Source organism: Protobothrops mucrosquamatus, unplaced genomic scaffold, assembly GCF_001527695.2.
Source record: "Protobothrops mucrosquamatus isolate PMUCROS unplaced genomic scaffold, P.Mucros_1.0 scaffold687, whole genome shotgun sequence".
NCBI classification, from domain to species: Eukaryota; Metazoa; Chordata; class Lepidosauria; order Squamata; family Viperidae; genus Protobothrops; species Protobothrops mucrosquamatus.
The window spans coordinates 94,385-107,103 of NW_015386973.1; the positions used below are offsets into that span (position 1 = coordinate 94,385).

Below are 12,719 nucleotides of genomic sequence, written 5' to 3' on the forward strand. Positions count from 1 at the left end.
CCAACTTATGTACCATAAAGGATTTGGGCCAATAACTTGGCCTCAAAACGTTTTAATGCTGCAGGGATTAACTGGTTTCTACTTATGTAGAAGAAGCACTTAACAGCACTTGAAAATCTAAGTAGTATCTGCACTATGTGATTTTGGTGTGTATTCCAGATGCCTTTAGAGTGGGTAACCAACTCACCTATATTTTTTGCCCTCCTGTTGTCCAGGATTATTGGGTTGCTCTCTTAGCAAAGACCACAATTTTAGATTTTTCAGAATTATATCCAGGTAATTTTGCTGCAGTATCAAAATATTGCTGCTATTGCTAGTTTCAGCCCTATATATGTTTGGGAAATTATGGGGCATTATCAGTATAGAGAACTGTAGGGATTGCGCACCTGTTGAGAGTTGAGTTTTTTAATTTGTACCAAAGGGAATTTCTGGAAATTGAGTCAAAGATATACTTAAAATCTCAAAAGGCCATGAAGAGGGAGTATTTCTTTTTATGGATGTATTTTTTTACAAAATGGAACTCACCACTGGGATCTATAATCTGACAGAAGCCATTTGGGAACAATGACATCCATTGTCTAAACTTTCTAGAGAACAAGGTTCTTGATGAAATTTTCCAGCATAATAATGGGAGGATACTCAAACACAATTTGTATCTAAAATGATAAATACCTGAGTAAGACTGGAAAATCCAAGATTTCTACATCCATTACAAGGTGTCAGTGCTTCCCACAAACCTGTAGGTCCACAACTATTTTCAGTTCCACCCTCTTCTTCCTCTTCTGCTTGTTCCAGATTTGTGGAAGATGATCTCTGAGGACAGAGTAAAGTGAATATGAATACTGTGGAATTATATAATTTTTACATCTAAAGGAAATATATCAATTAAAACAGGTCATATTGAACTAAAATTCAATATAATTCCACCTAAAATTATTCTCAGTGATGTTATATATTAACATGGTGGTTATGCATTTGCAATAAGTTAGAAATTGCTGCCTTCTATAAGTGAATATAGTATTAAAATAATCATTTCTGGAAACTCCCATATTGTCCTTATCACTTCTTGAACTCCTGCTTCATTTTTTATTATTTAATTCAACATGCTACTTTCTGAACTCTTTGAATTTCTTTCACTTCATTGAATACTGTAATGCACTAAATTTCCATAAACCATTAACTGATTCTTTTTTATTATCTTAAACAACATTAACACCATTTTTTAAAAATAAATTGATTATGGCTTCTTGAATGCATATGGCTGTTTAATAATTTATGGCATCGGCTATATTATAGCATTAACTCTCTAGCCCAGAGGTTTAAAGATCAACACTAACCCCCCCCTCCCCAGACATACCTATTATGTCTGGTAGTACATGTTTAAATTATGCTAGGGTGAGCTTACCATTACCTACTGTTCCCAGAGGCTTTCCATACAGGAAAGATTACACAGCTCATAGGAGACTATCGATGCATGGTATTTAGGGCCCATTTATCAGGGATCCTTTTGGATTCATGCTGCACCAAAACCTGCCAGCTCTCTTAATAACTTAACCAAGAAACATACATTTGGAAGATCCTTCTATTGTATAAAATGGCTGATGCGCTTCTTTATTGAACCATACTGCCATCTACTGGAAGATCAATACCTAAAAATATAATCTAGCTATTGTAATATTTTAATTAAGATTTAGTTTTAGTCATAGGTTTGTTGTCAAATTTAGACATAATTAAATACTTTTGTTTAATGATTTTTAATGATATGTGATTTGTACAGAAAAAAGATAGAATTCACTAGAATGCTGCAAATTGTTTCACAGAGAAAAATAGGCTTTGAATTATTACTTGCTATAGTTATATCAGTGTCAATTTAAGACCTATGAGAATGGCTTGAAATATCTTTGCTGAAGGAAAATGGTAAGTAAAGGAGTTTAATCAAAAGAAAAGATGGATAGAATTTACAAAATTATAAAAACAAAACAAATGGGCAGTAAGTTCCCAGAAAGTAGTTGGAAAAAAACCCCTTACCTAATATAATGATTTCGGAGAGAAATCAAAGAATCTAGATTTGCCACTGCCACTTCAATTTATTATAAACTTTTTAATTATATTATTTTATGCAGCATATAAACATTTTAATATACAACATATGAAAAAGAATTAAATAATATTGTTAATCACTAGAATTGAAACTATACTCTTTCTCACTTACTATATTAGACTTGGCTCGGTTTCCATTTGCTACTACTTCTTCTTCTGATACTTTGCTAGCATCATCCAGATAATCATCTGATATAGTATGGCTCGTATCTTCTAAATAATCTTTTTCTTGGCAAAGCTTGATTTCATCTAATAGTTTTGATAATTCACCAGTCACAGCTTCACCTTTACAAGAACCAAAATATAATAATCAGTCACTAGTAAAAGAAATAAGTCAATATAAGTTTCAAAGTATGTTCTTCTTAGTGTAATCCAAGAGCAGAAGCAGGTGAAGAGTTAATTTGATATTTAGCATGTTCCCTTTTCTCTTTTACGTAGATAAAATAAAGAATCTGTGTTATTCTGATACTATTTGATGTAATATTACACACATCAAATGCGTGGGGATTAACATGATTAAATAATGTCATTCTGTAGAATACATTTGAGTTATACAGATATGAGGGAAATAAACCTCCGTTTGGTTATCAATGACAGACACTCGCAAATACAGAACTTTTATTATACACATTAGAAAATTACAACATTACATTAATTTTTGACACAATTGCCATTCAAATTGAGGCACTTGTCATAAGGTCTTACAAGGTTTGAAATTCCTTAGGAGTAATTGCTTGGTGCCAAATCTGGGCTTGTCTGGGGCATGGGTTGTCTGAATTTTCGTAACGTTTCACAGTAAACTTCTGAACTATGGTCGAACCACGCTCCATGAACTTCACTAGCATCCTTTGGCATCTTCACATTTGGCGGGATTTTCTATGGCACCACTTCCAGTGTGGTGTTGGTTCATGATAATGCTCGCCTGCACCACCACTAGACACATCCAAGAACTTTTGAAGCAGTTCTGTTGGGATGTTTTTGATTCTACCATACATGCTTATGGTGGTTGAGTGTAATGTGGATGTTGCTCAGTTGTTAATTTTAAATATTCAATTTTAAATCAATGTTCATTTTTTCTGTAAATTAAATTTTCAGAAATCCATTTGAAAAATGTTTTTTCATTAAAATACTACTTTATTACCATTATTTGGTATTTCTGGAATCATGGATTTGGCATTTTTGGAATCATTTGAAAATAATCACAAAGCTCTCACATTACTGTATGGATCAATAAGCAAATTGGGGATCCAAAATGGAACTATTGAATTATGACAAGTTTCAGGCTGAACTGTCCATTTCCTGCTTTTTTTAAATATATAGAAATAGTGTATTTATCACAATATTGTAGATTTTATTGTTTCATTGTTGTCAATTATTTTCTTAAAAAACAGTTGTTTTATTACTAACAATTATATTCAAAAATTATTTTCAAAAATGTGTAAAATATATTTCACTATAAGTTCAAAGGGAGGCAGATATGGAGTTTGAGTTATTGGGTTTTCTTTTGCTCATCCTCACTCTTCTGCCAAACATAATTACAATCTCAGGATTTAAAATAGCTCTTGTGTGATTTGTATAGATTGGTTATTGATGCTATCAAGTCAATGTCTACTCTTAGCAACCACATAGACAGATTTTTCCTTATTACAATCTGTCCCTAACCTGTTCTTTCAGGTCTTTTAATGGTGCATTCATCACCACTGTAACTGAGTCTATTCACCTTACTGCTGGGCATCCTCTTCTCTTTCTTCCCTCTTTCCAAGCATTAGAGCCTTCTCCTCCAAGCTAGGTCTTCTCATAATGTGTCCAAAATAAGATAATTTGACCTTGGTCATTTATTCCACTAATAACACTAGTGAGAATTCTGAATATATTTGTTCTATGATCCATTTGTTTGTTTTCTTGGTTTTCCATGGTATTCTCAGGAGTTTTCTCCCGCACCAAATTTCAAAGGCATCGATACTCTTCCTATCTTGCTTTTTCAAACTCCAATTTTTGCTTCCATCGACTGTCACAAAGAACACCACTGCTTGCATTATTCAGATCTTTGTAAGTTTAGACACATCAAAGCATATACATATCTTTTCCAATACCTGCCTGACCAAGTACTAGTCTGTAGAGTATTTCTCAACTGTGTGTTACTTTACTATTCACCACTTCAATATCTTCATTGTCAGTTTTAAGATTGCTTTTTGTACCTATTATCACTAGTTTGATCTCATTTATATTTTAGTCCCAATTTCAGCTATTAGAGCAGCATAACCAAAGTCAGTGATGGCAAACCTTTTGGAGTCCGAGTGCCCAAACTGCAACCCAAAACCCACTTATGCATCGTCGGGTGCTCGGTGGGTGTGGCCCCTTGGCTGGGTGTGGCCCATTGGGTGGGCGTGGTTGCGGTGGTAAGGGCAGACTGGGTGGGACTAAAAAGTTCAATCAATCAATTCCAACTTTGCAAGATCTTTTTTTTCCCATGAGAAGTTGAAATTGATTGATTGAACCTTTTTTTTTTTTTTGCACATGGCGGCGGAGGCCTAAAGTGAAAAGGTTTTATAAAACCCAGCTGAAGGCCTAGGACTGGGGTGACAGCGCACGTGCCCACAGAGAGGGCTCTGAGTGCCACCTCTGGCACCCGTGCCATAGGTTCGCCACCACTGACCAAAGTTATCAATTTTCGTCTTCTAAAATCACACTTGTCTTCTTCCAATTCAACTTCCCATAAAACATTTAGATTGAATAAATAAGGGAAGAATATTCAGCCTCGTTGTGCTGTTTTGGCAACCTGAAACCAGTTTTTTTACCATGTTCTGTCTATATTAAGACCTTCTAACTTTCTCGTATGAACAATGAAATGTTCCATGATTTCCATTTTATCTAAGCATATCCCCCAGCTTGACATGATCAGTTAAAGCTCTTTTTTATAATGAAGCACATACTGATTTCTCTTTAGTGTTCTTTGGCTTCCTCAGTTATCCAGCATACATCAGCATTAATGTCCCATGTTCCTCAGCTTTTTCTAAAGCGATCTTGAACACCTGGCAATATCAGGGCTCTAATCTGTATTTGATGATCCTAAGCATTATTTTATTAGCATGTGAGATTCAGAATATTATACTATAGGTTACATTCTCTGCTAAATCTTTTTTTTTTTTTTGGTATTGAAATGCACTGTATATTGACCTCTTCCAATCAATTGGCCGTTGTGTTATTCTCCAGGTTTATTGGCATAGATTGGTTTGAACTTCTACTGAATTTTCTTCTGTGCTTATCATATTTCTGTGGGTATTCCATCAATTCCTGTAGCATTCCAACTGGGTAATGATTGAAGTGCTGATCTAACTTTATTTTCTAGTACTAAAGTTTCTTCTAAGTAGGAAACATATATTTAATGTTGACATTAATACAGTACAACATTTCAGTATATTCCTTCCATCTTTGTTTGACCTCCTTTGAATCAATTACTATTTGTCTACTGATATTTTTCAGAAAACTCCTTTTGAGTTCAGAGGTCTTTGAAAGATTTTCTTGTTTTTCCATATGTTTCCATCTTTGAAGTCATTGCATACATTGCTGGATAGGTATTTGGATCGTTTGCTTCATTTATCCTTTCTTCCAAAGCATTCAACATGCTTTTCTAGATTTATCCTTGTTTGGTGCTTTCTTTCTTTTTTTTTTTAATTAATTTAACCATTTATTTTAAATTTTTAAACAGGCTATATTGATATTGATATAGCTATAAGAACTCTAAGAAGTGGGGAAAATGCTTTAAATTCTAGCTTTAGAAACTATAACAAGTTTGTAACAAGATTTTGAGAAGATGGTTGGTACATGTCCAACGTGCACTAAATGTGTTGCCATAGCATACCCATTGTTAAAATGATACAGCAAAGACTGTGATGGTATAAACATCATTTTTTGTCTAAGTGAGAAAAGTTTGTTGACTATATGGGAAGGTTTTTAGTAGAAGTGTATGATAAATTAGGTCTACAACCTAACAAAATATGGCACTTGGCAACCAGTAGTGATTAGTTAAAAGACTTAAAATATGCCTTAGAATATTTAAAACCCAATTATGTAATATATTTACAAAAATTAACATTTTATAAGCAAAGAAGAATATATTTAATTTTTTATTACTACATCTCTAGTAATTTGCAAAATAAGTACAATATCATATTGACTATGTTTTTGATTATTAACATTTGTTAATACATAACAAGCTACTGAGAATAGAATATTTACTTTTACTTGTTTGTATAGGAGACTCTTCTAGGGATAAAACACTGGACTGGTGATCTGATATTAAATATTCTTCTATGGATTCCTCTGGAACGTCTGAATTTTCTTTTTCTGTGTAATCTATGGTAAGAATACATCCCATAAATAAAATCTGAAAATTCATCTGACAATATTTTTGGAATTCTTCATATGTTTTCATTTAATGTTCAGGTTGTATTTAAGTTATGTAGCTTAACTTATATTGGGCAATCATAATTCATACAGCCAATTCTATGATATTTCCTGATTTTAATGGGAATGAATTACAATTAAATATATCTACAACTGCATTCTTTCTGCGCTAAATAAAATAAAACTTCATTTTAGAAAATTTGATTTAGTAGTATAGTTAAATTTTCAAAGTTCTGTTACAGTATTATGTCTGTATAAACAAATGTTATGGGTAGGCCTTAACTTACAACAATTGAGATTGGAATTTCTGTCACTAAGAGATGTGGATGTAAAGTGTGACCATGTCACCTAGCAATGGCAATTCCAGCAGTCCTAATTGCGACCATTAACCAACTCCCTCCATCATTTGGTGAGGAACTTCCTGTTGGCTTGCCACAACCAAAATCAGTGGGAAAACCAGCAGAAAGTTGCAAGTCACAGGCCAACGGGCAGGTAAGTAACTGCTACTGGGTGGAGGAAGGAGCAAGAGAGTATGAAATGCATGTAAAGTGCTACATAAGTCAGGTGCACAAGGGAGGATGCATGAAAGTGCAGAAAAGGCATGACGTGAGTTGGGGAGGATACACGAGGGTGCGACGGAGGGTTCAGGAGGGGTGTGTATATCCAAAGTTATGTGTAAGTGGGGCCACCTGGGTAAAGGAGGGTGTGTGAGAGTGTGAGGGAGTGCATGAGAGGTACTATGTGGGTCAGGAAGAAGCAGGAAGGTTATGCAAGGATGTAAGAAAGGGTTGGGAAAGATGCAAGAAGGATTATTGGATCATTTTCTGCAAACCCACAAAGTTTTAAAGATAGGATTCTATAAGCCTGTTCATGCTTACTGGGGATCAAATCAGGATCCCTGACTAAAGGCAGCAAGACATGTAAATATAGGGAGGTAGGATTACTTAAGTGTCCACAGCTCCTTCCTACTATCTCTGCATTTTTATGTTGGAATGCACATATAGAAGCTTTTTCTTAAAGCAAAATTAAATGGAGAACACATATCAGGTCATCTAGTGTTGCCATTAATGAGCAATCTGCAATTTCATGATAACCAAGCAACAAAGAAAATAGAATGTTAGATCTGAAAATTGAGTAATTTCCAAAACCTGTTAGAACTACTTAATTTTAAATATAAAATAACTAGGAATTAGATTAGTACACTTTGGTACAGTTTTCTTGGAGAAGAGACTAAGGCAGATGCCAGACTGAATGCAACACTACTTGACAGCTCTAAAAGCTATGAAAATTATTATTATTTTAATGGATAAAATGAGCAAAAAGAAGTTAACTGCGTAGTGCAGAGGCACAAAAGTAGAGAAAGCAATACAGATCAAATCACTAAATCGAAAAGGATTGATATACAGAGATATCAAAAAAAATAATACAAAATGTTAAGAGGCAAAAAGGTCCTAGAGTATACATTCTGGATCCAATAACATAGTTTAGGGTTGAACTGTGGAGTGCTTAGCGCTTTCTAGTTTGGTTGTTTGCTTGCAGATGTTTTATTGCAATACAACTAGATAACATCATCAGTTCAACATGTATTGATGTTAGCTAGGCAGGTAATGAAACATCTGCAAGCAAACAACTAAGGTCAGAAAGCACTTAGGACTCCACATGTTTGCAGTCATAACAAACATGGAGAGTAGATAAAAGAGCAGAAAGCCTCAATTGTTTGTGGCATTAAGGAATTGGAAGGGAAATGTTTATATACTGAGGCCATTATGTTGATGCAGCTGTCCATAATTCTGAAGCAGCAGGAGATTCTCCAGCCTTCTAGCCAGTAGTGGGATTCAGCCAGTTCACACCACGTTGGCAGAACCGGTAGCCAATTTTTTGTTGTCCAGGCCCAGAATGGACTTCCGGAAGCGGCATCCACACAGAGAACCGGTTGTTCACATATATGAATCCCACCACTGCTTCTATCTGCATGGCTTGCACACTAATCCTTTCTCTTTTTCTACTATGTCTATTGGTCCAAGTTTCTATGGGTCGCATGACTAGAATTGACAGAGGAGCTGTTGACCATGCACCAGCTCTATGTTCTCCCATAAGTAATCCTTCAGCCATAATTCTAATCAATTAGATATTGAAGTCCTTTCCAAAAGATTTGAGAGTAAAAGATATCAGGTAATTCAAATTCTATTTGATAATCCTGGAAGCAAAATCCACCAGACAGAGATAATGATCAAATCCAAGGGGGATTATCCCAAATGGGATTAGCAGATTTATTATAGAATAGGAAGCCTATGGTAATCCCAAATCACATTTAGCATAAAACTTCTTAGGATATTTTCATAATAAGTTGAATTTTTAGACCAGGGTTAAGAGCAGCTAAGGATTAACACTCACTGGAAATGTGAAAATGCTGAGCCTACGGTAGAATGAAAGGGAGTTGTAATTATTCTGTTCAAATGAGAAAACATATCCTTATTGATATGTTAGCATGAGCCAGCACTATTCCAATAGGAAAGCATTCAGAACTGGAGCCAGTGATAGTGTTTATATGACAATTTCAAAAACTGAAATCAATCTACAACCAAATAGAGTTTGCTCCCAAAGCAAGGTTTAAGGCATGGTTGAACAATTACATTGTAATTATAGAATAACATTTTAGGAATAATCATAATATCTGGTGATCCTAATCCAAACAAAGGCAACACAGATCATGCATGTTAGAAGTCATAGATGGAAACAGTTAAAAAAGATAAAGAGGAAAATAAACAAAAAGAATGAAGAAACTACAGAATCCAATAGTGCGTGGAGAAAGAAGAGTTGGAGAGTTTTTATGATAGTGTGGTAGTAAAAGAGAAACTGAAGTATTTGACAGATTCTGCAGATAGCATAGAGTAGTCCTGTCCCAAAGGCTCACTTTGAAATCTACTGAAACAGTAGTTTGCAAAGGCATAAATACTCACAGAAACCACAAAAATAATCATAAAGTAAATCTTCATCTCCTGCAAAGCCTAACCCGCAGAAAGCAACAGAAAACACACAACCCTTCATAGTGAGAAGATTGGGGGAATCATACATATCTTTGATAAGTATACCAAAATATTTTGAATGTGTGTCTTCGAGTTTATCTTGACTCTTAGCAATGCCTAGACAACTCCATAATGTTTTCTTGGAAACATTTTTGGGATTTGCCATTGCCTTTTTCCTAGAGAAAGACTGGACTAAAGTCATCCAATTGGCTTCATTGACTGGAACTCAAGGTTTCCTGGTTTCTAGCCTGGAACTTTAAAACCACCAAACCGAACAGACTCTCAAGCAAACATATTTCTATTTTAATATTAACAATATAAACATGTACCAAATATGTCTACGTGGTAATTTTAATATACAACATGAAAATAAAAATAATACAAATAAAATTGAGATTTTTGTAGTTTAATCATTTTTATATGGCTTACATACTATAACTGACTGACCTTGAAGCAATGTAGCAATTTGGAGTGACTGTTGTGATGGATGTTCTTTCAAAATATCTAAAACTGTTTTGCCTAAGTTGTCCTTTATATTGGCATCAATTCCTGAAATAAATATGCAGAATAGAAAACAGCAAAAAAAGGGATATAATATGGAACATTTAAGATTCCAATCCTAAAACCCAAATTTTCTGCCTAGATCAGTGGTTCTCAACCTGTGGGTCGGGACCCCATTTGGGGTCGATCGACCATTTCACGGGGGTCGCCAAGCAAGGCTGTCTGCCATTTTTTTGTCCGCCATTTTTTTTTGTCCGCCATTTTTTCCCCCTTTTCCGGTGGGTGCCTTATCTCCCTTGGGCTGGGCCAGCTGGTGGTCGGCCTGCTCCGTCTCTGCCGCTTGCCAGCTACGCCTCGGCCGGCGCAGGAGGCGGAACCACGCATGCGCGGTGCTCCCGGGCAGGGAAAGTCCTCGACTTACGACCGGTTGGGTAGTCCTCGACTTACGACCGGTTTAGTCCTCGACTTATGACTGGTTTAGTCTTCGACTTACAACCGGTTTAGTCCTCGACTTACGTCCGGTTGGGGTCGCGGCATTAAAAAGGTTGAGAACCACTGGCCTAGATAGTGAGAGAATTAAGTTGTGAACAAAATATGAGTTCATCCGAGAGGAATTCAGTCAACGGACAGATAGATCTCTCCTGTTAGTCCAAACCTGTGCTTGGTACGCATTGCTGTTTTTGCCAGCAACAGGCCTTGAATATCTGGGGAACATAGATGACTAAATTGCTCTGGATCCAAGACACTTGGTTTCCTATATTCAGTCCTATCAGGTGGGATCTGTTCTCAGTATTTTCCCTTGCATTAAAATCAACTGGTTGGTTATTCAAGCAGTACTGTCAGTAATTTAAGAAAAATAAACTATTAATATGCATTCACAGAAACACAAACACAAATTAAAAACATATATCATTCAGCTCTACCCAAGCTAAACTAGGAAGACTTTGGAATTGTTGGATAAATACCCTTCCCATCTGCTCTATATTATTCTGAGGTAAATGTTTTCTAGAACATAAACTTAAATACTTCAAGCCCAATTATTTAATTAAAAGGCAACTACACTGAAAACAGTTGACTAATGCACATGTAATCATGTTAGCCTTCTCAAAATTTTATATTATGAACTATATAAATGCCAATGCCTAAGAAATTTAATTATTCTATTGTTTTAAGTAACCTAAGACATACTGTAACTAATCAACAGCCTTGGTATATGCAGTTGTACCCCTTGTAAGATCAGCAACCCTTCATAGTCATTCAGATCCTGGTCACCTCAGGACTTGATTACTGCAACATGCTCTATTTGAGCTGCCCTTGAAGACCACCCAGAAGCTTCACTGGTTCAGAATCCAGCAGTGCAGGCAGTGATGGGCATGCCTTGTTGTTGTTATTATTATTGTTATTGTTACATAGTCAATATGCATAGTCAGCAGACATATCAATACTCCTGCCTCCTATTTACCCAGCTGGCTTTCCTGTCTAAGGGAGTCTAGGTCAGCATTAGGCCAAACTGGCCATGTAATAAGTTTGCTTCATGAGTTGCACTGGTTGCCAGTTTGCTTCTGGATATGACTGAAGTGCTGGTTGCTACTTATAAAGCCTTATATGGCATAGGGCCTGATTACATGAAGGACCATCTGTCTCCCATAGTATCTGCCTTCCTAGTCCGAACGGACAGGGTTGAAACATTCTGGTTTCATTTGCTTAAATAATGCCATCTACCAAAACTCAAAGCACAGCTTCTTTGTAGCAGCACTTGCCTTATAGAATGAGATTCCCCCTGAGATTTGAATGACACCCACTCTACTAAAGTTTCAAAGGGCCTGAAGATCTAGTTCTTTATGCAAGCCTTTGGCAAGTGTGACTGAAGCCCTCTTTATCTCTTTTTCTTTGTTTCCATCCAGGTTTGTTATCTCTACCATCTTTGATTTATGTGTGTGAGTGTTGTTTTTTTGTGACAATATTTAACAATTTCAAGCCATCCAGTGCCACTGAGAGTCAAGTGGTATATACATTTAATAAATAAACCAATTATTCCTAATATCTAATTCCTATTTGATTTAAGAATAAGAAAAAATCCTGTACAACTGTATGAGAATCAGGCCATTGTATAAGAGATCAGTTGGAACTGGGTAAAAACTAAAAACTGGTTTCAAAGAAGTTTAAATAGCATTTTTTAACATTTTAAAATAACTAAAAATAACTAAAAATCAGTTGATTTACCTGTTTCTAAAAGAATGCGTACAACATCTACTTTTCCAAATAAAGCTGCTTCATGTAATGCACTCCCCTTTTCTGTCTAGAAAAAGAAAACATTAATAAAAATAATAATCTAATTATGACAATCAGAAATAACGTTCATGATCAACATTAACTAAAGAGGTATCATTGACTGAGGTTTAATAAATAATAACACAAACTCTGGAATATGGCCCATGAGAATCAATAAAATGGAACGATAATATCAATATTCATGAATACCTCATTCAAAACATGAATCATCAACTGCTTCATTGATACCTGATTTTTAACACTACTTATGTTGTGGTGAACAACTTTTTGATGCCAACCATCGCATTTAACAATAAGATATAATGCCAAATAGAAAATGGCAGGTTCTTAAAAAGATGGCTATTTTTTCTTTTAAAAACACTATGTTAAGCTTACTTTAAGAGCTTTGTGAGA

General features: G+C 35.4%; 1 protein-coding gene across 1 annotated transcript in view; it reads right to left on the reverse strand.

The window, feature by feature from the left end:
• The window catches only part of LOC107289403 (ankyrin repeat and sterile alpha motif domain-containing protein 1B), a 114,292-nt gene that overhangs the window by 68,133 nt on the left and 33,440 nt on the right, over positions 1–12,719 (reverse strand). Inside the window, exons 5-9 of the mRNA XM_015818158.1 lie at positions 12,258–12,333; positions 9,981–10,082; positions 6,340–6,456; positions 2,213–2,385; positions 673–813 (exon numbers count right to left, since the gene is read on the reverse strand). Coding sequence (XP_015673644.1) covers positions 673–813; positions 2,213–2,385; positions 6,340–6,456; positions 9,981–10,082; positions 12,258–12,333 — 609 coding nt within the window. The remainder of the gene's footprint in view (positions 1–672; positions 814–2,212; positions 2,386–6,339; positions 6,457–9,980; positions 10,083–12,257; positions 12,334–12,719) is intronic.